The following is a 26,431-nucleotide window of genomic DNA, read 5'->3' on the forward strand; positions in this document are numbered from 1 at the left end:
CTCTGCCCTTCTTCAAAAAACTCTTATCTGATTACATGAATGCTGGATTAAAGGTGAAGTCTGTGATTCTAGAGAAAAATTGTTGACACCCAAACAAACCCGCCTCCAGATGTACCATCCCTCTCGCTCCTGCTGCCTTTCACTTCATACATCCATGGCCTTTCCTCCGTCCTGGGCACAAGCTCCAACGTCCCTGTTGCTGATTGGCTGGAATAGTGTTAGCTTCCCTATTACAGAGCCAGGGCTGTGTATGAACACCAGCTTTTTTCCAGCGCACACACAGAACTGACAGCTAGTGGACCGAGAGCAGATATTTACTGAATTAAAAAAAAAAAAAAAAGGGATATAATTGCTGACTGCACTTTTAAGGGCAAGTACATTTTGTCAACTTTGGCACAAACTATTGGGGTAAAGCAGTGTGGAATAACAATCTGTCAAATCATCCATTTTCTAAGCTGATTCTTCTGACGGTTCTGGGCTGACTGGAGCCCGGGTAAGAGACAGGTTACCACCTGGAAGTTTTTCTATATCTTTCAACGACAATCCTTCAGTCCTTGAGACATCTGAATCAGTTTTCTAAATAGTCTTCACACAGCTGTGAACATGTAGGTCTGAGTTCCTAACCAAGCAAGATTCCTGACATTGTACTATTCTTCAAGCAAAGAGATTCAACGCTCACATCAACTTGCACATGGGATTTGAAATCATGTAGTACAGTGGTGGAGTGCATTTTGATTCCAACAACACCACAACATGCTACAGCTACAAAACAAATGTAAAGATTTTTGGTATTTGCTCTCTAAGCACTTGCATGACCACACATGTCGTGCCCTTCAGTTAACGTTACGACGGGGATCATATGCAGCCACAGCGAGCGTATCACGCTTCGGTACAAGCTGAGTCCAGACACGCTGCGAGGGAAACTCGCATTTCAGCTGCACTCAAATCCATCATGTCATGTTCTCACACTCCACAAACTGCGTTAGCATAGGTGAGGGCTGGAAAGTGAACTGAGAAGTAAACATGTGATGCAGCTGACGTTCCAGCAGCTTCAGACTCAACGACGTGTGAACTCACCAGGGTGAAGCTCTTGGGAGAGGCGGCCCAGCGTTTGATGTTGGTCAGGTTCCACTCCTGGATCACCTCCTTGGTCTTCTCGTCCACCCTCATCACGCACTCCTTGGTGATACCCAGCAGACGAGGCACCAGTTTGTTCTTGCCCTTCATTTTCTCCTGCAGGACGTTCAAGGAAACTGTTAGAATGTCCTTACTGGAAATAAACCAGCACTGTTAATATATTTCATTTTCTGATACAAACGTTTTGCTGCATGTCTACAAAACACATCCTGTAAACCTCAAATCTGATTATCCATGAACTGTAACTTCATCAGTGGATCTGAACAGTTTTAGGTTCCTGGGAATCAACATCACAGAGAACCTGACATGATCATTTATGCTTTTCTAGTCTCTGATCTCTGATAATGTTACATTGTAAACAACCAATCAGTGTTTAAATTGAAAGGAGGAGAACAAAGGTTCTGCTCAGTTACATTATGATGCCTTCAGGCTCTGTTCAGCGAAAAAGAGGTGAAAGTAAATTATAACGTTATCGTGATGTGTTCACATGTAATCTCGTAAAATGTAGTGTTGGTGAGAAACTTGAATAAATCCAGTTGTTTGAAGGAGACGTTTTCACAGCAACATAAATAGATATTAGAGATGAATTATGAGCTGTTAACACTAGCTCTAAGCAGATTATAATACATCATTAAAACTACTACTAATTTATTTGAATCAATAAAAATACAATCTTTTATTTCCTTATCATATGAATTGTGTGTTTTTATGAAGAAAAAAAATACACTATAAATAACTATAACAAAGTAAAAGTAACATTTTTAGTTTTTTGATGGTTTGAGTGGTTGAAATGATTTTTGGGATGGTGGCAAAAAATATGGATCTGCCAATATGGATCATCAATGATCTGCAATTAGTATCAACAGCAAAAAAAAAAAGATCAGGGATCTCCAAAAGTTATATCTGCTCCATTTTTTCTTTTGTGCTGATCCGATCTGTGACTCTGTTCCGTGATACGATTCAAACCGTATGTTTTACTTTTCAATGCAGCACTAGATGCTATTGAGCAACATAAGCGGCTCTTTCTATAGAAACTGTATCAATTTCTACACATAACATGCTGTGATGTCGACTGCTTCTAAGTTCAAACAGTGACGACCTATTTCCACTTCTTTGATGAGAGACATTGAGTGTCAGCTTTCTTCTCACCTTGACCAGAAAGAATGACACTCCGTAGGTTTTTAGAGACCTGGCCAGCTTCACGTAGCTGACTTTGGCCTCGATCTCGGTCATGTTCTGACAGTTTTTGTGTGCCTGCAGAGACAAGAGACACAATCAGAGGAGCAGATCGACTCAGTGTACAGTAGCATTAAAGGCAAACCCAAGTCATCTCTCATATATTTGTGGCATCTCATGACTAATGAATGTGTGATGCTGCTTAATTTTTTAGCTGTCCTGTATAAAACAGCATTTCCTGATTTCAATAAGACTGTTACATTTTTGCTAAACATAAGTTTAAGATAGAGCTTTGCAATACCTCCCCCAAATCTCAAAGCCTCTGACATTTTGAAACTCAATAATGTGAGTTTCACTTTCAACATTGTAAGCTAAATCAGAGTGTATGTTCAAGCTAAACGATCATGAGAATGCCCACATGTAGTCTCCTCTTACCTGGAAGATCTTTTTCTCCCCTTTGTGCTTGATGTACTCTTTGGGCAGGAACTCCTTTAAACTGAAGGGGAAAGAGTTCAACTAGGGTCCAACAAGCCTCTGGACCATTTCAAGAAGCCCACTCAAGACAGAAATGTCAAACGATAATGGATGTAACAAAAAGAAAACAGTGAACTTGTGAATAAGAAGGCAGTGCTCACTCTAAGAATCCAGGCTTGTGTTTGGTCTCGTTGTGGTCACCGAACTGAATCTGACACTGATAGCCAGCAAACTCACAGGCCTTATCAAAGGAGACTGGATGAGATCCATTCAGAATGTCATCACGGGCCTGTCCACACACGTCAGGATGTCATCAAACAACAATCAGGAGAAAAACTGAAAACTACTTGTACGAGAAAAACATCAATCAAATATTCTCCAAGCCGTGGAGAATATTTGATTGTGACTGGCTGGAGGGAGTCCATGGTTTTCAGATGTCAGTGCAGCGTCCTCAGTAGCACAGTTGTTCCGACACCAACACCAGTATCAGAAATGCCTCCGATACAGGCTAAAATGCTGGATCAAGGTATTGTGAGTACGTCTATGCACCGAACCGACATCAGGTTCTCGTACCATTCATCAGCTCGTTTACGCTACACAAGAACAACACAAAATCAATGATGGAAGTAGCTGAGGCCTGAGCCATCTCAATTCTTTCTCATCTCTGTTGAGGGTTGCAAATGCTCGATAGCTATCAGGCCGGTGCTCGCAGAGAACGTTAGCCCGAGCTAACAAAATGTCAGCAATATTTTTTTACTGTCAAGATTGTCAAACTAGATAAGAAAAGAAAAGTTCTATGAGCCAGGCCATACAACAATGATAGCCATCGTATCACATTCCTACTGGGTTAGGAGTATACAGTATAGCTGTCGAACAATAACAATAATAGAAAGGCCTATATAGTATATGTGTTTTTAACAAATCCAAGTCCAGGTATGGAATCTCTGTCGGGAAGGAAAAATGGCGCATTAAGACTCATTTGATAGGCTGCTGGTTTCAGCTGGAGCTTGGTTAAGGCTCTTCCTATTGGACGAAGTAACTTAACGCTTATTCAATGGTGAACAGAGAAAAGGTTCCTATTTAAGTCACACTCATCCTACGTACAAATGAACAAGCACACATATAAAAGCAAGTAGGTTGAATGTTGAGTGTGAGAACATTGTGTTGCGTTAGATACATATGACTTTTTCTTTCTAAGGAGCATTACAGCTGAATTCCATTCGTTCCTGTATTCAGTAATGTTGCTTCTGATTGGGTTAAAAAACAGACAAAAGACTGACATCTTTGTTTAATAGAGCAGCATTTCCATCTTCGTCAGGCATCGTCCAATCACCATCACAGCCTGTATATGTTTGGATTTGTTGGAGGAACACTTTGTCCCCTATGTCCCCCACACTGTTGTCCAGCTCTGCTCTGATTGGTCCAGTTTGAGATTTGACGGGATCTTTTGTCTGTTTTTTTCCCACAGTTTACTTTTTCATTCAGCACCTGTAGGAGTTTTTACCCTACACTGTCGTTGTGATTAGGTCAATGGCCTTCACTGCCTGGTTCTTCCACCTTGAACAGCTTCTAATCTATCTGTTAACCTGTTCATAAAGTTGTGTTACATGTGCCCCCAAAGATATCGTTCAAGGAAAACGTTCCTTTTATCCTTTTATATAATTATCAGCTTGTATTTGATGAAAAAGTACTGAAGGAAAAGTACTGCACAAACATATCCACCTCTCAAATAAGAACTTTCTAAAATGGGAGATTTGAAAAATGTAATAAATTGTGAATGCAGAATTGAATATTTCAAATACAAGGAGCCCTGATTCATTTAAAAACCCTTTGATGAGGAAGGAGCAAAAGGAAAGTGATTGCTGACCGTTGCTGACCGACTGGCAAGCTTCAGAGAGATTTACAAGGGCTATCAAGTAGTTTGTGCACCTGTACGTAGAGCAGGTTGAGCTGGACGGGATCTCTGGAGTCCACGTTCTGGTCCGAGTAGAAGAACTTCCTCCTCAGCAGCAACATCTCCGTCTCCTCCACACCCTGTTCCCTCAACGTCCTGCCGTGGTCCAACCAGTTCACTGAGGAAAACATAAACAGACTCAGGACCGGCAAAGGCTCGCTGGTCCCTGGACCCTCTGTGAAATGTGTTGACGTTTTCTAGAAACCTGGTTTGTATAATGTTACAGGGGATGTTTGATTGACATATTAATATATCCTCTGGTCTATTATTTATGTTGCCAACTCACACTGTACAGAGGCCAAGCACAAAGGAAGAGATTTATTAGCCAGCTGTGTGCCACAGGAGGCGACTAGTCAAGTTGTCAACACAATATTAAGAATGCATTCACATCCTCACAGCCAACAAAGCTGTGTCATCCAACACAAACGGGAGGAAACCACATCACTGTTGGTCAGTCTCTACTACAGGCCATGAGGTGAGAGTGGGGGCTGGTGTTGGTCTTACACTCATCATCTGTGTGGAGCTTCTGCTTCAGCTTCTCCATCTTCTTGTCATCTCTCAGCAGAGTCTTGTCTCTTTTCAGGGTGCCCATGGTCTCCTCTTTCTTCTCCTCGCCAATGTCTCTCACCAGCGAGTACTCGTCATAGTTTGTAATGCCTGTTGAACAAACGGGTTACCGCATTTACTTCCAATTTCACCCTGCAGTCCAAGCACATGTTGAGGACTGAATTAGACACAGGCATTAACCAGCAGTGACAATATTTGTCCAGGTGACGTGTGAGCGCTGCGTGGCAGAGCTGACCTATTCTAGCACAGATGGTCATGAGCATGTCACTGACGATCTTGGAGTCATCCACCATGACGGTCTTCACCGTGCCGTCCAGCATGCGGATCTTCAGAGGCCTCTGCTTCTTCTTATACTCCAGAGTGTCCTGACAGACAGAAGAGACAGGTCAGGAGTTCTGTGTTACCAGATGTAAAAAAGCTGGATGTATTAGCCACAACACTCTGAAACAAACCAAGACTGACTCTGACATCGGAGTGTCGATTTACACCCGGGTGAGAATAGTCACATGGCAGCTATTCAACTATTTACACGTTGCTAAGCTAGGTCTCTGTATGGGAGGCTGCTGTCTGCTAAAAGTGAAGTATTTGAGTGGTGTGCAGAGTGACTCACCCCATTCCTCAACATGTAGTAGTCCAGGGCCTTTCCTGCCTCCAGCCAGATGCCTTTCTTTGGGTCTTCATCAGACAGAAACAGCCCATAGTCATTGGCTGCAGAAGGAAATAGAAACACTGTGTGAGTCACTGGACGTGTGCTTCTTGGCTTACATGCACATGTGGATGTTAGGCCACTAGTGAGCTATTAGTACTATTATTATTTGAAGTACTTGGATGTAACTTTTAGAACAGTGCACTAGCTTCCCTGTCCATGTTAACTATGTCAGTGGTTCTGTTTCAACACATCTGCTCCAAACATTTCAGGTCACCCTGTTCTAAATGCAAACACTTGTCTGTTGAGTGTAAGACAGAAGAACTGAACCACGTCACATGTTGCAGAGTAGAAACAAGCTGTTGAATTAGTGAAAGTCACAGATACAGGCCCTAGCTCTTTGTCTTTCTAAATGTACAATGGCGTGGAGAGCTACTGTTCAAACGGCTTATGTAATGAGACATAACTCTGCATGCTCACCAGCTGATGCATCTATGGAGCAGAGAGCTGTTCTCCTCTGCAGAGCCTGTAATTGAGTAGCCAAAGGTAGCACGGCCACTTTTCATCTGCTTTGAGACATCTTCTCCTGCCTTCTTCTACCAATTCACACTTCAATGTTTTGCTCTATCTTCCATGTTCACAGTCTTTGGAAAATGATTGTGTTTTGGTATCTTTGACACTTTTTGGACTTTTTGACCGATAAAGTCTTTTTTGTCGTTGTTATTATTAGCATGAAGAGAATTGCTATGACAGCTCTCGCACAGTCACTATGATTCCTAATCAGAATGCAGGCCAAGTTATTCATAACAAAACTTCAATAAGAAAATGAATTGTGTTTACCTATCAAACTTTAGTTTTCAAACTTCCAGAGTGGTGGACACAATGACAGGAAGCAGTCAGTCTGACAGTAATGCTGCTTCTTAATCGAAAGCAGTATTTCTCAAACTGTGGGGCACGCCCCTATAGTGGGGCGCAGTGGTATTACAGGTGGGGCGCAGGGGGAAATGCAGAATTTTATTGAGAACTTCACAAATTACAAAAGTACAAAGTACACAGACATAAAACTAAGTCATTGATAAATACATGGCGAAATGCTTGTACTTTCGTGTAAATGTTTACGTTACGCCGTTAACAGGTTACGCTTGCGCATGCGTGATGGCCAAGATCCTTGGTGACTCACATGTGAGATCCACTCATCGGACAGAGGGCTGTGGGCATTCTGCTTTCCTTCGCCACATCCTACCTCGGTGAGATCGGCTTTTCTGCTGTTGCCTCTCTCAAAACAAAATACAGATCTAAGCTCAACATTGAGCATGAATTGAGAGTGGCCGTATGAAGTCTGCAACCCCGTTTAAAAAATATTTGTAGTGGAAAACAGGCTCATTGCAGCCGCTAATACTGATAAAACTTGATGGCTCACACATATCTGCACTAATTTTGTTTTGTTTTGCACAGGTTGCACATCATTGTTATTTTGAAAATATATGCAGTGTAAAACTCAGTAAAACTCTTTATTGCCAAATATTTGAACTTGTTTTGTTTAGTTTTTCACAGGTTGTACTTTATTGTTATCTTGAAAAGATATTCAGTGCAAAACAGGTTAATTGCAGCCACAATAAGCTATTTTTGCCAAATATTAGTTCTTTTTTGCACAGATAGAACTTTATTTGCATTGTTCTAACAAAGTGATTGCACATTTTATTTGTTTTTGTCTGATGGAGCAATCTGGTTTACTTAAAAGTGATTGCAATTTTCTTTATTCTATTATTTGAAAAAGCACAGATGGAGGAGTCACAAAATGTTGTTATTTCAATAAAAATTCAACATGAACCATTTTCCATTTTGTTACAATTTTGTTGGGGCGGTGGGCCATGAACATTTTTCTTCCTCCAAAGTGGGGCGTGACAGAAAAAGTTTGAGAACTACTGATCTAAAGCAACAATCTGCAACCCAGCAACCAGAGGGCTCGGATAAGGGTTGGGTTCTGCTAGGAAACAACTTGTTCACACAAAGTGCTAATAGTTGTTCAGAAGAGCCACACTGAGAGGTGGGGTGATAAGCCGGCCCTCGTAGAGAGGGGAAGAAGCAGTACTGTTTAAATATGGAGATCACAGTAACATTTCCACACATTTTGTCCAGAAAGACAGCAGGGCGCCTTCTAACTGGTGTAGTGTTATCTGTGTGGTGAGTGGGAGGAGCCAGAACTCACGCTGTCCGAGCTGCGCCTCAGGAACTCTCTCCCTGATGATACGGCAGGCGTCGTACACCATGGTGGAGGGCTCAAACTGCATGGTCTTCACCACGTTCCCCACACCAATCTTTAGGGACAGGGCCACCATGGTTGCTGCTCTGCTCCTGCGCCCGACTCACAGCTACATGACAAATAAAGCAGTTAAGACAAATCAAGTGTACAGGACTGTGGCCCGTGGCAATATCACATTCACACACCACACCACACCAACAGTTCTGACCCTACCCAAAGTCTTCAACCACGCTGTACATGTGATCACATGCTGGCAGATGATGTTATTACAGGGGACAACATAAATAGATATTAGAGATGGATTATGAAATGTTTACACTACCTCTAAACAGATTATAATACATCATTAAACTATAATAACAACATTTGTTTTAATCCATAAAAATCTTTTTTTGCCTAATCATTAGAATTGTGGTCATATGAAGAAACAAACATGATAGATGACTATAACAAAGTAAAAAGATCAAAGGCTCTTTGCTGACGCCCCGAACACAGCAGAACAAGAAGAGAAGAGAAAAGACACCACCACACACACATCAGAAGTGATGATGAGGAAGGATTATTGTTGTATCAGCATCTTTGGTTTTTAGCACATTCCTGCATATTATACCCTTAAAACAATGTCCCTAATCTGTTGCTAACAACATGTGTTTGTAAGTAGCAGGTGGCTGACGACTTCTGTGACAGGTAGGGTACTAGAAAATGAGCCAGGCAAGTGAACCGGACGCAGCACTGAGGGGATATGGAAAGGATTCTCTTTTTCAGATTTCTCAGAACAGAGTGTAAAGCTGAGTTTGAAATGAGATACACCAGTTACATTTACATGCACACAAGAATCCAGAGGACTGTGAGGAACCCAGTCCAGACACACTACATGTTACCATCATCTACAAATGTATGTGTGTATGTGTGTATGTGTGTGTGTGTGTGTGTGTGTGTGTGTGTGTGTGTGTGTGTGTGTGTGTGTGTGTGTGTGTGTGTGTGAAAACAGCTGTCTGTTGCTGCTGGAAATGAAGATGAGGAGCGTTGAGACTGATCCGGTAAACAGTAAACTGGTTGTGGGCTGTGGAAACAGAAACAATGAGCAAAGTGGAAGACTCACATTTCATTACTACTATTTAGAAAAAGTGGTGCTCATTGAGTCATTTCCAGCTCCAACAATTACAAAAATTCTGACATGTGAGGTTTTGTTAAAGAAACAAAGTGTGTGTCTTCAAAGTTGTGTGGAGATGACCCCCCCCCCCCCCCCCCCCCCCCCCCCCCCCCGACCCCCCCTCACATCCTGCTGACACGGTTCCACTATCAGTTCCTCCCTATTCTCCTTGATGACAGGCGGATGTAGCTGGGGCGGGTTGCTGGGAGGGGATCAGATCTCAAGATACGGCTCTCTAAATGAATGCTGGGTATTGTAGTACCAGTAACTACCAAACAAGCAGGGAAACTGCCATTTCCAGTAAAATACGGAGGGCACTCTATTCCCCAGAACTGATTGTGAAGACTGACACAAGCAAGCATTTTGAGAAATTGGCAACCCATTTTTTGGCCTTTGGTTGCCATCAGTGGTTTTAAAAGTTAGTGTAGAGCCCTGTATTTTCCACTGGAGTTATTCAAACTAGAAGGAAGGTGAGTGAAGTAAATACCTGATGTAAACGGGGGTTTAGTGACAGCCCTCCTGCCCCGTCAGACGATGAACTGTGTCGTTTTGTCTCTGGCGGAAGAAAAGGAAACAGACCAGGTTAGAATCATTTTCATCGTGACACATGCTCTTACATTTTCATGACCAATCGAAACACAATATTCAGACCCTCCAGCAACAACATTTTAAACAAATTCAACCAATCCCTACATTATTTGCAAGAAGTTTCAATTGTGTCATTTCCTCACAGAATTTCTGCTAAAAAGGGGTCACTGTTCCCGGGATTGTCACTACTTCTGCGTGACGATATATTGTCCCAGAAATAATTGCAATAAGCATTATTATTGTAATTTTAAGACCATTTTATGCCACAGATATAATGATAATATAATAGCATAATTATACAAGTACACCCTTTCAAAGAGCAATGAACTTTTAACTCTAAAGAATATTCAGACATAAATAAAACCAACCAATCAAAACTAAAAATGCAACGGTCACTGTTCACATAAACTGCACACAGAAGTATAGAGAGTCAAACTCAGGCAATATAGCGTCAGTCCAGTTTATCAGTGATGAGGACCTTTGTTACAGTTCAATAGAGGTAACAACACTCCTCTCTCACTCCGCTTCAACCCAGAAAGTCAGCTGGGTCATGTCCATGTATTGTACAATAAGTCCAGATAGTAGTTACTGTGACCGGCCTAACTCTTCCTATCAAAATGCAAGGGGAACACTTAGATCTTAAAATGCAATGCAAGAATCTCCATCATCACTTAAAGGAATAGTTGAAGACTTTTTCAAAATGCACTTCTTAACTTTCTTGACAAGAGTTCGATTTAGTTTGATTCGTCATTACTTAAGTAATGACAGATAATTTTTTTGTTGCTAAATTAATTAGTGAACATGCCTTTGCACTGAAGCTAGAGTTGTCCTTTATCATCACCTGTTTAGAAATTCAATAAAGTTCAGAAAAAAAGGTCACTCATCGTGAAAAAATGGAAAAATCCTCCCAACTTGTCCAATTGCCATTCTTTTCTGCAGAAAACACTCTCAGCTCTGTTACAAGTCCATGTTACCTGACGTCACTTCTCACAAATATGTGACAGGCTGACTCTGGATTTCTCTGCTGCAACATGTATGAATGCAGCTCAGGGCTGTGGCTGTAACAGGAGCAGCTCACTGCTGTCATTGAGCTCAACACGCTGCTGCCCAGCTCTGCTTCTAGCTTTGTTTAGTAATGATTTAGTAATAATCATCCACCAAACAACAAACTTAGACCTTCCTTCACTCTGGTATGACAGGGCTCTTGTGAGATCCCCTCTCGATGAACTGATGTCATTTCCTGTTTTAAAAAGCATGTCGATGCCATAAAAGGGCATTTGAGCTGTCTGTATGCTCCCAGCTATGACTCAGCTGGGAGCACAGTATCCTGTCTGCAGTGAATGGAAGGACCGTTAGTTTGGCTTAAGGAGAGATAAGAGGGACTCATCCAAAGTTTATTATTAAAAAACATTTAGGACCAAAAAGCCAAAACCACTTCACCGTTCCACTCTTCCAGTTTGATTAGTCTGAAGTCAGAAGAGAGAAAATGTACTGCAAAGGCTTCAATCCCACCCCACCCTGACTGAAAGAGGAAGTGCTGAAACACAACAGTAATTACTGAGCAATGAGGAAGAGTCCAAAGCAGCCAATCACACTCAGCTTGGCAGGGAAACACTAGAAACAGGGCATATATTGATATGATATGCACATGGTGGTACGAGACTAGATATCTTCTTAGATTGAGGATGTTGTAATATGGCATCAGTGTTGTTTTTTCCTGGTTTTAAAGGCTGCATTACTAAATACTATCAGCTGTGTAACAGTAATAAGTTAACCATAGAAGTTTGATTAAACATACAAACTAATTAAGTATACTTCCAAATATGCCTCATTACTTCCAGGTTTTTACAGTGTAGCATAGCAGCAGTGATAACAATATGGCTTTGACACGTACTGTTTATAGAGGTCCACCGATTCTGCACTTCTGAGGCTGACGCTGACATGTGAAAGTTTCTGACAAAGATATATGAGCCAAAATTCACGTGTGTGTGTAATGCTTATTTAGTTTCAGCATAGTTAACACTGTACATACTGAGGTCACAGGGGGTCAGGACCCGGCGGTCAACACACTCGGTTTTCAGAGTTACAGTTTCTACAAGAACAAACTCTGTTGTTTGGATGACGTGAGCATCCAATTAATGTGACACACATCACCACACCTTAAAACCACACTTTCCTTAATGTGACCAAACAACTGATTACTCCTTTTGAACACTAAATGACTGAACAAACACAGGCAGGTGGTCCTGAGAAGGTGAACAATAGAGCATTCTATTGAGGTTTCCTGATGTTGTACATGCCGGTACACAGACGCGCTGAAGTATCACTCTCATTTTCACACTTCTACGAGTCTCACTGCTTGTGTTTCTAGACCCGGTACCAGACCTCTGCAGGACCTTAGTGAGTGCACTGCATGCTAACTAACATTAGTAAGTGTACCTGTGCTATTCTAGCTGTTCAAGCAGCAAACATTGGCTCCTAGCAGCTACATCATCCGCACTAGACCTTTCTTAGCCGACTTCACTTCCTGTCAGTTTGGTCCAGACTAACGCTGTAAAGTGACGGCAGTCAACTGTCATCCTGTCCTGTCAGCAGCCAGATAGTCTATCTCCTGTCCTCCAGTCAGTCCTCGCTCTGTTGTAGAGCGCAGAGGAATATTACAATAACCTCTTATCTTAATATGCCAGAACAACACGTTCTACTTTCACAGCCGCTATCCCCGCTCATCAGTAGAGCATGTGATCCGGTCTATCCACCACTTCCTGCAGCTTATCGGACAACCCGACCAATCTGTTGCCATTCTCTTTGGCTTCACTAAATTGGAGGAAAATAATCAACAAATGAATTGATAATGAAAATAATCAATAGTAGTGGTGATCCGTACGGATCAGCATGTGCACGCATGTGAACCGTGGATTAATTACACAGTTAACGTTGACCATCACAGTGTGAAATAAGGCTTTACTGACCATCTTTATCCACCGATGGTCAAATATGACATCAGGACATCATTTATGCTTTTCTAGTCACCATTCCCAATGTACCATTGTCAGTATTTAAATCATAGACTGTATATAAGAAGGGTTAAATTGACAGACAGGTGGCAGCACCGCTAACAGCCAACAGACCGAGGTTCCATTCAGTTACATTGTGATGTGTTCAGGCTCTGTTCAGTGAAAACGAATATTAGGTGAAGGTAAATTATAACGTTATCATGTGTTCACGTGTAATCTTATAGTGTTGGTGAAAAACTTGAATAAATCCAGTTGTTTGAAGATGTTTTCACATTAATATGAAATAGATATTAGAAAGGAATTATGACCCGTTTACATTAGATCTAAGCATCTTATAATACATCTTTAAAATTAATGACAAGATTTGTTTGAATCCATAAAAATACAAACTTTTATTTCGTCATAATTTAAATTGTGTGTTTTTATAAAGAAAAACAAACACTTAGTAATTACTTTAGCAAAGTAAAAGGACAACAATTACAGTTTTTGATGGTTTACTGACTTCAGAGTGGTTGAAATGATTTTAGGGACGGTGTGGTAAAAAATCTTGGATCCTTGTAGATCAGCTGCTATAATCAAACAACAAAGAGATCTGTATCTGTTAATATGGATCATCAATGATTTGCAATTAGTATCAGCGGCAAAAAAAACGTGATCAGGGAAGTTTTGACTCTGATTCGTTGGATAACTGCTAATATCGAGTCCGATTTGTACGTATATTTCATATATTAAATATGAATGTGACATGAAACAGCTGTAGTTTTTTTAAACAATAGTGTATCGATATGTCACGACTACCATCGATACATCAAAAACAAAATCCTGTTTCAAACGGATTTAAAATATCCTTTAAATTGCCTTCAATCCCTGTGTGTGTCACTGACGACACCACAGCACAAGAGTCGTACAGACAGTAACATCACCAGTTATGAAAAGTGAACCTGGAGGAATGAGACATGAAAGAGAAGGACCCAGCTATAGTGACTGACAACTTTACTGAATGCACTTTACTTCATATGATGTTTATGGCATCTACATGTAAGTCTACCACTCTGCCCCACAGCAGGGGCAGAGTGGTAGACTTAGAGCGGGTCACCCTTCAATCTGAGGATCGGTGGTTCGATCCCCGGCTCTGTCCATGTGTCCTTGAGCAAGACACTTCACTCCAAATTACTTTAGGCTGTGCCTGCAGTGTATGAATGTTAGTTAGTCCTTATGGGCAGGTGTCACCTTGCATGGTAGCTCCTGTCATCAGTGTGTGTGAATGGGTGTGAATGATGAATGATGACATGTAGTGTTAAAGAGCTTTGAGTGGTCAGAAGACATGGCAGAAACGTTACCAGTGTTACTTGTTGTTTTGCAGCGCAGAAGACCGTGATGTTAACTGTATTACTACAGAGTAGTAACATAAGTCAGACTGTAAATACACCAACCACAGCTGTCTTTGGTTTTGTATCTTCAGGAGATCTGTTGCCCACACTAAGTACAGAATGCCGTTATTTTACATTCCAAGCTTCTATTGAGGTTTGAAGCTTTAAATGTCTGTCGTCATATTTTATGATGTTAACACTCAAAAAATGGGAGAAAGAAAATCTCTTTTTGGTACAGCCCGACTAAAAGGTAGAAGAAGTCCTCACTTCTCCTTTCACTGACAGTAAAGAAGAGCTGAAGAGCTGACAATAAGGCTGCTTAGCAGAAGTACAGCAAGCTGTGGTGAAGAGCAGTTGACCACGAGGTCACGGAGCAGCCGAGTATTCACAGCGCTACCGTCTCAAACATCCGGTGTGATGGTGGCCCCACCAGCCCTGCTGCCTGAACTGCTGCAGTACAGACTCACGGTCACACCCTGCACCAGGAGCCTCACCAGTACATCAACCTGGATTAAGGGAGTCCTCTGCTTCAGTCAAACATGTTAGGTCTCTTGTTGTGCAGCGCTGGGACATGTAGTGACAGTAAGCCTCTGTTCATATTATTGGATGCAGCTGTGTTTACCCTGCTGACGGTCAATTATACTCTAATGAAACTCACAGTATGAAATGTTGACAGACAGGGAGCTGATCTAGGGTCTGTTACAATCCCTCATGTCTTTTGTTTGGCAAAAAAAGGGGGGGGGGGGGGCACAGTTCTTCCTGTTTCTGTTTCAGTAATTTCTCTTTCTTAGTATTATATTTAAATCAGTCTCCACTCTCTTACTGTAAAATGTTACAGTATTATTGATGACTCATCATGAATCAAATGTGATACGAGCCCACTAGTCCTCAAATCATATAGAACCGCACTAGAGCATTAGCTCATTTAGGGCAAAATATTGAGAACATATCGATACCTCCAGATACCTCTACTATATCTAAGACCAGATTGATCTTAGATATAGTACATTAAAGACTGCATAACAGTAAACTGATGTCACTTAATTTTCTGAGCATTATATCCACATTAATAATGACTTTTTATCCAAAACCTTGGTGACAGCACCGATAGTCAACACAACAATATTGTCGCAATATCTTGATGTTTGATTTTCTTCACCTGTTTACACTAGCTCTAAGCAGATTATAATACATCATTAAAACTAATAATGACAAGATTTGTGTTTGTGAAGAAAAAAAACCACGATTGATGGCTATAACAAAGTAAAAGTATAACATTTAAAAATTTTGATGGTTTACAGACTTCAGAGCTTTAAAAATGATTTTTTAGACATGGTAAAAAATAAATAGTCTGCATCCTTGAAGACCAGCTGCTATAATCAAACAACAAAGAGATCTGTATCTGACAATATGGATCATCAGTGATCATCAATTAGTATCAGTGGCAAAAAAAAACATGATCAGGGTTCTCTGAAAGTTATATTTGCTCCCTTTTATCTTTTGTGCTGATCCGTGATCTGAACCATGAATATTATGATCCGTTGCACCTCTAAGTTTTAATACCTCATATCTCTCTACAGCATACATTATGCAGAAGCAGCTTAGTATGTAGATCTTGGTTGATACTATTCTATCCATCAATGTCACTTCAACAGTATACTGAAGGTTTTCATCTATGGCCGTCAGTGTTTCTATTGTTTACATCGCTCAGCCCAAGCAGCTGATGGACTTATCCATCGCATCGTTTGTGTGAATTCATCAATGTTGGGACGAAGACAACCTCAGTCAGTCACAGTCAGCGTGTGTGAGGAAACACACACATCTGCACTGAGGTTGGTTTGATCAGCAGCAGCTGGACACATACAGTCTAGTTTGAAGCACACAACAGCTCTGTGATCAGACAGTATTCATGTCAGTACTTTGACATCCAAAGGGTTCAAAGTATCTAAAGGTCAGCAGAGCATACTACATGGAGCATTATCAGTATCTCTCTATGACATTTCACCACAGTGATGGATTACGTGTATATATGATGAAATAGTGGTATCAGGAAAAAAGTAGTCACACAACTTCATTTAATGTCCAGTACAAAAAAAAAAAGAGTATTAGGCGAAGGTAAAGTATGTATCATGATGTGTTCAAATGTAATCTGTAAAATGTAGTTTTTGGTGAGAAACCTGAATAAATCCAGTTGTTTGAAGGAGGTTTAGTGCATGTTTGACAGATAATATCATTTAGCAATTTAAGCTATACAAAAATGTGAGCAAACCAGATTAGTTGTTCCATCTTATTTTCTCTCTGTACGTTTACTATTACTCCTTAATGAAGCAAAAGTATTTTTATCCACAAGTAATGGCTTGAACTATTGGTAGAGTCATTGATAGCCGCAGCTTCTTCTCGGTCACAGGTCTACTGAGTGATGGACCGGGCTGGTTTCTCCATCCATTTAAGGCTCCCTGTGAGAGCTGAGACCACAGTGATCGAGATTTATAAACAGAATCAGGCGAATGTACAACTTTGTAGGTCTGACAAAAAGAATGTGTATGCATATTTCTGGCTTTGTGCACTTTAAGTTGTAAAAACACAGATATCTTTCAACATCCTTTAAACTAGCTACTGGTATATATTTAGTAGGGCAACATGAGTACAGGACTGTATGGCTGCTCTGCTGCCTCCAGCCCAGCAGAGGAATTCAAACGTGCATTCCTCTGGAATACCAGCACGAGAGCACAGAGACAGAGAGAGAGAGAGAGGAGAGAGGCTTTATTCAGCCGTACAGTATGTCACTGGCAGCCAGCACAAGAACTAAATGCAGCCAATCCCCACGGAATACAGGAATGTGAAGACGGAGACATTCTGTGGCAAAGGGAAGATAACATCTCATCTCCACTCTGAGACCGCTTTCAACTCCCAGGAAGTCAACCAAAAACAAGGCTGTTTGGAATATACACTATATGCCATTTCCTGTATTTATTTACAGGAATTTTGACTGAGTACCTCCACCTCTTCATCTCTCTGATGCAATGGTGCTCAAACTAATTCAACTATAAAGCAAGGAATTGGTCTGTCTATCTCTGTCTCTCTGTCTGTCTGCCTGTCTGTCTGTTGTTCACATGTCTCGACAACCATTCATCACATCTACGTTACAATTGTCAGGTGTATTGCTGTGAACCAAAGGAAGTGACGTGTCAAATTTGGTACCATGACACATTCAATATTAATAAACTTTGAAGAAACAAACACACAGCGCTCTGAGCAACAGTGGGGGCGGAGCTTCAGGGCTCTGTGAACAGAGTTCAGGGATACATCCAAAGTCTCTTAAATTGTCATTTCCTCGATCCTCGCTTGAACCAGAAGTTGTTCTGCTCCGCCATATTGACAGCCATCCCAAAGCTCTTACTTCTGCTCTGAGGAGCGACGGAAGTGTTTTAACGACCAACACGCCCCCTCATTATTCATAAGTTATGTGATTGGACGCTGCAGCTGATTGGACTGATCTGATCTTTCTAAATATCACTGGAGTTTCATACCAGAGTAAAAACAGATCAGATCAGAAGTTTGGGGTCCCCTGCTGGAGCTGTTGCCCCCGCGACCCAATCCCGGATAAGCGGTCGAAGATGAGATGAGATGAGAGTTGTCTGATTCACCATCTGGTTTAAATATATGTTCATTGTAGACTGAACAACAAAATGACCACAAACAACTTTCTTCATTTATTAGAAAGATTTGTCTTTTCATGATCTGATATTTCCCTCAAAAACTTTTATTATGGATACAATTAAAGTCAGAGCTGGAAAGAAGAAACACTTTTTACATAATTTATCATCATTTCATTCAGTCACGTGAGGCTGAGTGTCGGGTTTGATGAGTTATAGCATTTCAATTTCCCCCGAAACTTTGAGTCAAAAAAATACTTTCCAGTGTTTAATTGAAACCATAATCATATTCTGGTTTAATTAATAATGACTTCACAATCAGAATTTCAAAACATACAGACTCAAATAATGAATAAATAATATTAACTCATTCTGCCAGTAGAAATTGGTCCTGTGCTTATAAGCAGAACACTGTACAAATAGTGTGTACAGACACAAACTCTATCAGAAGTCTCTCCAGCTGTTGAAGCCGACTGACAGCTGATCCAGCTGTGATCAGCTGATCCGCCGTCATCAGAAACAGACGTTGCTTCACGTGACGCTACAAAGGAAAGGGCATCTTATTTCTCTAAAACATATTTCCTCGTTTCCTCTCTCCTCACATGGTTTCCTTGCGCAAGACGCAAGTGAAGGAACCATGGATGCAATCAAGAGACTTGGGATGAACCCCAGCATGTCGTCCACAGCAGGCCTGCACTTCCTTTTGTTGCTGGATGCTGGATAAAGTCTGCTACGGTCACATGGATGCTGGATAAATGTTAAACCCAAACTCCTCTTCCCTCTGCTGGAGTCAACAGCAGCAGAGAGCCCACAGGAAGCAGAATCAAACCGGAGTATTTCACCAGAGAGACGGTGAGCAGCTGTGACTTGATTGTACCCCGGGAGTAAGACTATTAGACTTGATACTAACTTTAACTCTAAAGCAAAACTATTATCTATTAATAGTAAAACTATTAATACCGCACAGTAAACGTCCTGCATTCAAATGTTCACTTCAAGTGAAGAATGAAAAAGAGGAATTATCAGAACAATGTACTTAAATTTACTTAACGTCTGATCAAGGTGGAGCTTAGAATTCTAATATTATTCTGGATAGTTTCATAAATAATAATGCATCATATTTTAATTGTTCTATTTTCTCTTCTCTTAGTTCTCTGTTTGGTAAATGTAGTACTACAAGATTTTGCTTTGAAGTAGAAGTACACAGCAGTGCTTGACATGAGGCTTTTTCAGCTACATACAGAGGCTGAAGGCTAAGGTGTTTTACTGACCCAATAGCCAAACTTACTGAAAAATATAGGCCTATTAATAAATAAAAACAACAGAGATTCAAACAATTGGACAAAAATAATGTCAAATTCTAAATGTCATCCTTTAACGTTGTTACTGTCATGTATTGTGGTTATCTGCATAGAAACAGATCATTTAAAGATGAGGAAATAAGTGATTGTATTTTTACTTTAAATATTAGCTTTGATAAAAAGAAAATACATCTTGTCATGTGTATTTTAATGATGTATTATAACACTAAATTAGGAAGTTTAACAGGTAATAATTCTCTCTGATATCTCTTTCTTGCTGTGAAAACATCTCCTTCAAACAACTGGATTTATTCAAGTTTGTCAGCAGAAACTACATTTTACAAGATTACATTTGAACACATAATGATAACGTTATAATTTACCCTCACCTAATACTCATTTCAATTGAATGCACCATAATGGAACTGAATGGAACCTCCGCACATTTGCTGTTAGCTCGTTATTTAGCCAAACAGGACTTCAACACATTTGTTGTTCACAGTGTAGTCTTGTCAGGGCTGGCAAGTTATTCCAGGGAACAATGAGTTAGAATAGTAACATAATCCATATTAGTCATATCTAAATATCATATGAAATCTAAAGCTGTTTGGGGCCCTTTTAGTGTGAGAAGCCGGGACTCAACATGTCATGAGAGGTATGTTGCTGAGGACCAGAGGAAGATCAGTGTTCAGTGTCTACTTGTTTGTATGAGCGATTCTCCAGAAAGCTGCAAGCAGCAACAGCACAGGTCAAACATGCAGCCCGTTCTCAACACACATGCTTTCAGCAGACATTCTTCTAGGACAGTTTATTTAAGATCATAGAGAATTAACTTGTCTTCTGAGCCTTTGCAATGAACACCCGACTGTACAATTATTTGATACCACCAGCAATGCACAGTGTTTCATTCACAGAGTGGGTTTCCTCCATCTTTGACAGAAGGGCCAGTGGCTACAGAGACACACCTCACACGTGAGCAGACAAGCAGCTGCTGTCTCAGTATGAGAGGAAAGCCCACCGCTTACCTTAAAACAATGCACATGTGTAATAAACCAGAACGCTCTTCAAATGTCAGTACTGCTGACTCAGAATGAATCAGCAGGATTCATGGGAACCTGAATGTTCATGAAGAAGTGCACATATCATCTCACAGCTTTAGCTTGGTAATTAGCTGGGCCTCCTTAAGTCCATCACTACAATAATCAGGTCAAACATCAAAACCACTGACTTCTTTGAAAATGGATCTATTTTCTCCAAACAGCTTGACTGCTTCATCTGATCTGATGATGGTTGAGCTGCTTGTATCTCTGGAGACCGGAGAGCTCTCGTGGTTTTCTCCACTCCCCAGACAGCACACAGGCTTGGGAATTGGCTTGAGTCTAAAACAAATAATTTCTTGTGCTGGAGTGGCAGCACATGTTGCCTTGACCAAATATGGCTGAGTGAAAACACCACAGTCTCTCTGCAGCACACTGGAATGAAAAGCAGGTCTCCTTAACTGGTGTGAGAGTGGGCCATGAATCCAACGTGGCTCCTACTCTACAGGCTGAATGTGTGTGGAGGTGGTGGATCAGCAGCCACTAAAGGTCACTATATAGTGGTGGAACGGACCCTTGTTGATCCTCACGCATGTCAACCGTGGATTAATTACAGTTCACCATCATAGTGGGAAATAAAGTTTTACTCCTGATACATCGGCTGATATTCAGTAAAAATATGCAATCAGGAGATCGCCTTTAATGCTTTCTGTTTGCCGATCCCTAGTAATGTTACACTGTGAACAACAAATCTGTTGAAATTGACAGGAGGAAATAAAGTAAGAGTAGGGCTAACACCACCGCTAACGGCTAACGTACGGAGGTTCCATTCAGTTACATTGTGATGCATTCAGGCTCTATTCAGTGGAAATGAGTATTGGGTGAAGGTAAATTAAAATGTTAACATTATGTGTTCTTGTAAAATGAGAAAGTTGAATAAATCCAGTTGTTTGAAGCAGATGTTTTTACAGCAACTTAAATATATATTAGAGATGAATTATGACCTGTTTAGACAAGCTCTAAGCAATCATTAAAAATACTAATGACAAGATGATTTTCTCAATACAAATATAATCAATTGATATGTGTTTATTATGCTAATAACTACTATAGATGACTTTAACAAAGTAACAGGAGAACATTTAGAATGTTTGATGGTTTACTCGGACTTCAGGGCGTTGAAATGATTTTTGGGTCGGTAATGAAAAGAAATAGTCTGGATTCTTGTAGACCAGCTGCTACAACCAAACCAATCAATAAAAACAATCTGAATCAGACAATATTGATCACCAATGATCTGCAATTGGTATTGGCGGCAAAAAGGTTTGCTAAAAGTTATATTTGCTCCCTTTTTCTTTTGTGCTGATTCCATCTGTGTCAAATCTGAGATATGTTCAGAGTTTTATGATCCATTGCAGCCCTCATGTATTAATACAAAACTATTTATGAATCAGTATCCATTTCCCCTGCACTGTTGGCAGAAGAGCCGCTCACTGTGACATGCATGGGAATGAATTACAATATAACATGTTTGAATATATGTCTCACTTTCTCCCTGATGGTCTGACAAAGTCAATACATTTGTCGCTAGACGCTTTTAAGAAATATTGTGGGTAAGGGGGCTAAAAGGTCACTAAATCTAGCGCCAACACTGGTGCTGGGTCACTATATGGTGACTGCATACGAGTTTACCTTTTTGTAGTGCTGTCCAAATGTATAGTGAGAATTATTATAGCCTATATAGTGGACTCACAGTGTCCCACAACGCATGGTGAAATGTGGTGTACAACTAGTGACCACTAACCAAGCACTATATACCATCATGCACTGTACTGAAGGAATAATGTCGGAGGAGAGAGCAGCCAATTAAGACAAATCCAGGAGTTGTGGCACAAAGATGATTTCATGTGAGCAGAGCAGCACACCACAACACAAACAGTCAGAAAGTACTTTGTATTCATTCACTGGTTTGTGAAAATGTGCTTATTGCCCTGACATTGACAACAACATCGCATACCGCTTTACTACTTCTGTTCTTACCTTTCACAATAAAAGCCCTGGACAAAAACACTGCATCACTGTTTACCTGGGGAACAGGAATTTACTCAGGGAATTTCCATAAGAGGCAACTCAACTCAACCACCCGAAGTTGATCTGGCACACATCAATTGTGTGACAGCGAAAGTAGTTTCTGAAAGGGTAATTTGCCAATGAGCTCACAACATAGTCATCTGCGTAGAACTCCCTGGACGGTGAGTAAGGAGCCGTGAAGGACTAAGTGATTCCGAACTCAACCTGTGGTTGTGTGGTTGTGACAATAGCTGGTTACGGTGTGTGCGGTTGTGCGTGCCACGTAAACAATCGTGCAGTGCATGCGTGTAAATTTGACCGAGCACAATCAGCTTCATCTGAGACTGATAAGCAGGTCAGCTGACATGGTCGGTCGATCTGATCAAATAGTTGAATCCGGTCACCGGCCGATCGATTAGAGCATCTCCACTCATCTTTGACAACTTAATACCTCTACTAGGGCTTTGCTCAACCAAACAAATTCTTAGTGGACTAGCACGAAGTCTAACACTAGTGGACTAATCGATTTAATGCACTAATCTGTAAAACTGAGCTTCTCTACAAAGAATCACACAAAAGCAGAACTTTACCTCTTGTGTTAACCAGAGATGTGCTCCTAAGGTTCCTGGAAATAAATCATTCAGCATGAAAAAGCATAACAAAATGGGTAAAGGACTAAGAGGGGGCAGCACTAATCCCTACCTATTTAAAGTAGAGCCTGGCACATATCACATTTCCACTGTCCACAGACATTGCTTGTTCTTTATTGGGACAAACAAACACTGAGGCACAAATATCTGTGATAAGCTGATGTCGGCCGATAACGTCAGCTGCCCGATTGGTTGACCAGGCTCTCATCTAAAGGTTCCCTGTGAAACAGATCATTTCCTTTTAACCGATTACATTTAAGTGTACTGACTCACCCTGTGAGTGCTGATTTGCTCTGTATTTATTGGCTGCAGCAAAAATCTGCAAATAATCTGCTGGCAACAGTTACAAATCAGCTGATGATAGTTTCTAAAAAGAAGAAGCCCAAAACTGTTAGTCACCTCACATATATTAAATGTAGCAAAGGAAATCATGAGATTCAGGTGAGGGCAAGTTTAAGTGATTTGGTGCCATTGTGTCGACTTTCTTTTGTTTTCCTACTCAATTTACAACAACAATTTCACAACTTACGATATGAGAGCAGCATGTACGGGGAAGGAACTGGGAACTAACTTCAACTCACACAGACTGATCATTATTTCATAATTAATATACTGGTTGATTATCAAACTCATTTCACAATGGTGTGTGTCTGGCTCTCCTCTGCCTGTATGGAGACCTTTTGTCCTCTTGACTGTGACTGACTGGACCGCTTTTGCCAACCTTAGGACTCAATGCTGTCCCTTGCACTTTGGATTAATTACAGAGAACATAAACTGTGCAGTTGATCACTGTCACCTAATTAGATCCGGATTGTTCTCCCCGTCAATGTAGCTCCAGCCCAAGACGACGGTATGTGAGCTCTGTTGTGAGATAAAGTGCCTTTTTTTTCTCCAAGTAATGTTAACAAACCACTTCTACATAACGAAAGCCATTGAGGTTTTGAAAGCAACGCCTCCACAGCAGAGCTAGCAGCTTCGTTACATTCGTTTTCAGTGGCTCTGTACACAGTCATGGTGTCGACACACATCCCGGGTCACAACCTACACCAGCACAGGGGCTGTGTTGTTTAAGGTACCAGTGAGACAATGAAATACAATCCAGGAAGTCCAGTTGGAGTAACAGTAACATTTAAAGGTTTATCAGACACCAAAACACTGCACAACATGTTACACAGTCATCTACCAGGATTGCAAGCTTGCATGCATGTGGCTGGCCAATGCAGCGCCTTGTCCTATGACGTCGTGTCCCCTTGAAGCAAAACCTGAGCCAGATGACCCTGAGCCCTCTGCTCTGGCACCAGTGCAACAGTCTTCTCTGCACGTGTTCAGTACTCCGGTGGTGCATTTGAATAATCAACTGACATGTTGGAAATCCAAAGTGTTAACTATTTTGAACAGCTACACTGGAAGGAGTGAGAAGCTGTAAGGTGTGTGTGTGGTGTGTGTGTGTGTGTGTGTGTGTGTGTGTGTGTGTGTCTCCATACAGCTCTCTACTCACAGCGTGAAGTTGCTCTCAGAAAGTCACAGAAAGGGTTGGACAACATCAACACTTCAAATAGATATGAAGTGAAGAAAAGCAGAAGAATGCTCACATTTGGAGGCACAGGGGATACTTCTTCCTACTTTCAACACTAAAAATACTTCAAATCAACAACTTTTTTAGTTCTTTCAGTTTGTCTTAACAGACAGTTTCATCTGAGAATAGAGAAACAGTTCACAGTGAAACTATTTTCATCCATTGGGTCCAATCTTCTCCATGTTCAAACAACACTAGGAGCCAGATCATTACAACATTACATGCGTGCTGTAAGAACTCCTATTATTGCATACAACTACTTTATCACCACAGGCGTAGGAAAACAATGACTTTAACTCTTATGTAAGACACTAAAGAATGTGAGTCTTACCTTGAGGCTGTGCTCTGACAGACCTTCACAGCCATTTGAACCAGCTGAGGCTTCTGATAAAGACATCTCCATCTATTACACTGTAGCTATACTATTACAGTTTAATGTTAACTGTTCTGGTAGTGATCATACAGCGTGCTATGCCATTTAGAATCAAAAACGACCACGGAATTACAGTATAGGTTTATGGACATCCTTGAAAATGTCCTTTGCAGCGGAGGCAGTCATATCATGTGCCAACATGTAGCAGTACACGCTGTTATTAGGCCTCACACAAACCAGGTTTTCACATACCAACCTGTCTTCTAGTCCACTACTGACACAAGTTTATTGCTCGGAGTAAACACGTCTATCTGCAAAGTCCTCCGTTCTGTCGCACACCACATCACAGTGGTGTAAGAATTTACACCCGGAGGCTACTTTTTCTTTCTCGCTTGTTTGCTAGCTGTTAACACGCCCAGCTGTGTTAGACCAGAACTAAAAGAACCGACAGAAGGTCACATGCGAGCTAGTCTGGACATACAGGTCCGGACCAGGTCTGAACACGTCACAGGAGGGTCATGAAGCGGAGCGGCTGCTGTAGGTCAGCACCGAACCGGACCGTGGAGGTGGTCTCGAGACAGTAAGCTCTTTTAAATTAGGAACTTTGACAGAGCAACACTTCTCAGAATGCCAGACTTACTCTACGGAAACTTGAACACATCGCTGCATGTTCCTCAATAGCTCACAGGACATTGAGTTTAGTGTGTGTGTGTGTGTGTGTGTGTGTGTGTGGGGGGGGGGGGGGGGGGGGGGGGGGGGGGGCATATTTCGCTGTCTGTCTGTGTGGCGCTTGTTACTTACCAGCACGTCGTTTCCTATATGTTCATTAACTAACGGGGCTTCACATACGCGGTAGTTTGAACTGCGGCCTAAACTGCGTAAGTTACTTTTTGGGGAGTTTTCTCGCTCCCACGTCGAGTCTAATGCTGACGTCAAGGACTTCTTGTTAGAATGGTGGAAACTTTTCAAAGTAAAAAAAAGAAGAAGCATTCAGCCTGACCTGAGCGCGTGAATCCACTCCCGCCAGCGGCCCCTCGGACTTTGAAAAACAAAATAGTTGAAGGTGTTTCGATTATTCCGGATAGAGAGCGAGGTTTTGAGCAAGGGGAAAAGCCAGACAGCGTCTCTTGGTTCCCCTCCCTATCCGCCTCAGCAGTGCTGCTGCTTAAACTCCACCCTGGCGGGCCGCGTCGCTGTGCGGTGGGGCGGTGTCGCACTTCAGTGGACATTTCGGTGTACTGCTGCTCTATGACTGAGCCATCCACGACTCACCTATGGCACAAACCCCCTACATCAGGGGTGTCAAACTCATTTTCACCCTGGGCCACATCAGCATCATGGTTACCCTCAAAGGGCCGGTTGTAACTGTAAGACTGTATAACTGTAACTACTCCCTAACATATTGTTGAATAACTCTGCATTTGAT

General features: G+C 41.4%; 1 protein-coding gene across 3 annotated transcripts in view; it reads right to left on the reverse strand.

Moving 5' to 3' along the window:
- Window positions 1–26,131, reverse strand: part of tln1 (talin 1) — a 75,101-nt gene extending 48,970 nt beyond the window's left edge. For 2 of the 3 annotated variants that reach the window (XM_068710411.1, XM_068710409.1), the window contains exons 1-11: window positions 26,006–26,131; window positions 9,858–9,925; window positions 8,164–8,326; window positions 5,919–6,016; window positions 5,544–5,673; window positions 5,246–5,398; window positions 4,717–4,859; window positions 2,949–3,076; window positions 2,749–2,809; window positions 2,287–2,391; window positions 1,078–1,233 (exon numbers count right to left, since the gene is read on the reverse strand). In XM_068710411.1, the coding sequence (XP_068566512.1) occupies window positions 1,078–1,233; window positions 2,287–2,391; window positions 2,749–2,809; window positions 2,949–3,076; window positions 4,717–4,859; window positions 5,246–5,398; window positions 5,544–5,673; window positions 5,919–6,016; window positions 8,164–8,293 (1,104 nt within the window). In that variant the 5' untranslated portion in view covers window positions 8,294–8,326; window positions 9,858–9,925; window positions 26,006–26,131. Of the gene's footprint in view, window positions 1–1,077; window positions 1,234–2,286; window positions 2,392–2,748; window positions 2,810–2,948; window positions 3,077–4,716; window positions 4,860–5,245; window positions 5,399–5,543; window positions 5,674–5,918; window positions 6,017–8,163; window positions 8,327–9,857; window positions 9,926–25,806 lie in introns of all 3 variants that reach the window. The other variant, XM_068710410.1, reaches the window with a different exon arrangement.
- Between the last annotated feature and the right edge of the window lie 300 nt (window positions 26,132–26,431).

This window comes from Cebidichthys violaceus, unplaced genomic scaffold, assembly GCF_023349555.1.
Source record: "Cebidichthys violaceus isolate CVI_PGR_0920_01 unplaced genomic scaffold, fCebVio1.0.p SCAF_152, whole genome shotgun sequence".
Taxonomy (NCBI): Eukaryota; Metazoa; Chordata; class Actinopteri; order Perciformes; family Stichaeidae; genus Cebidichthys; species Cebidichthys violaceus.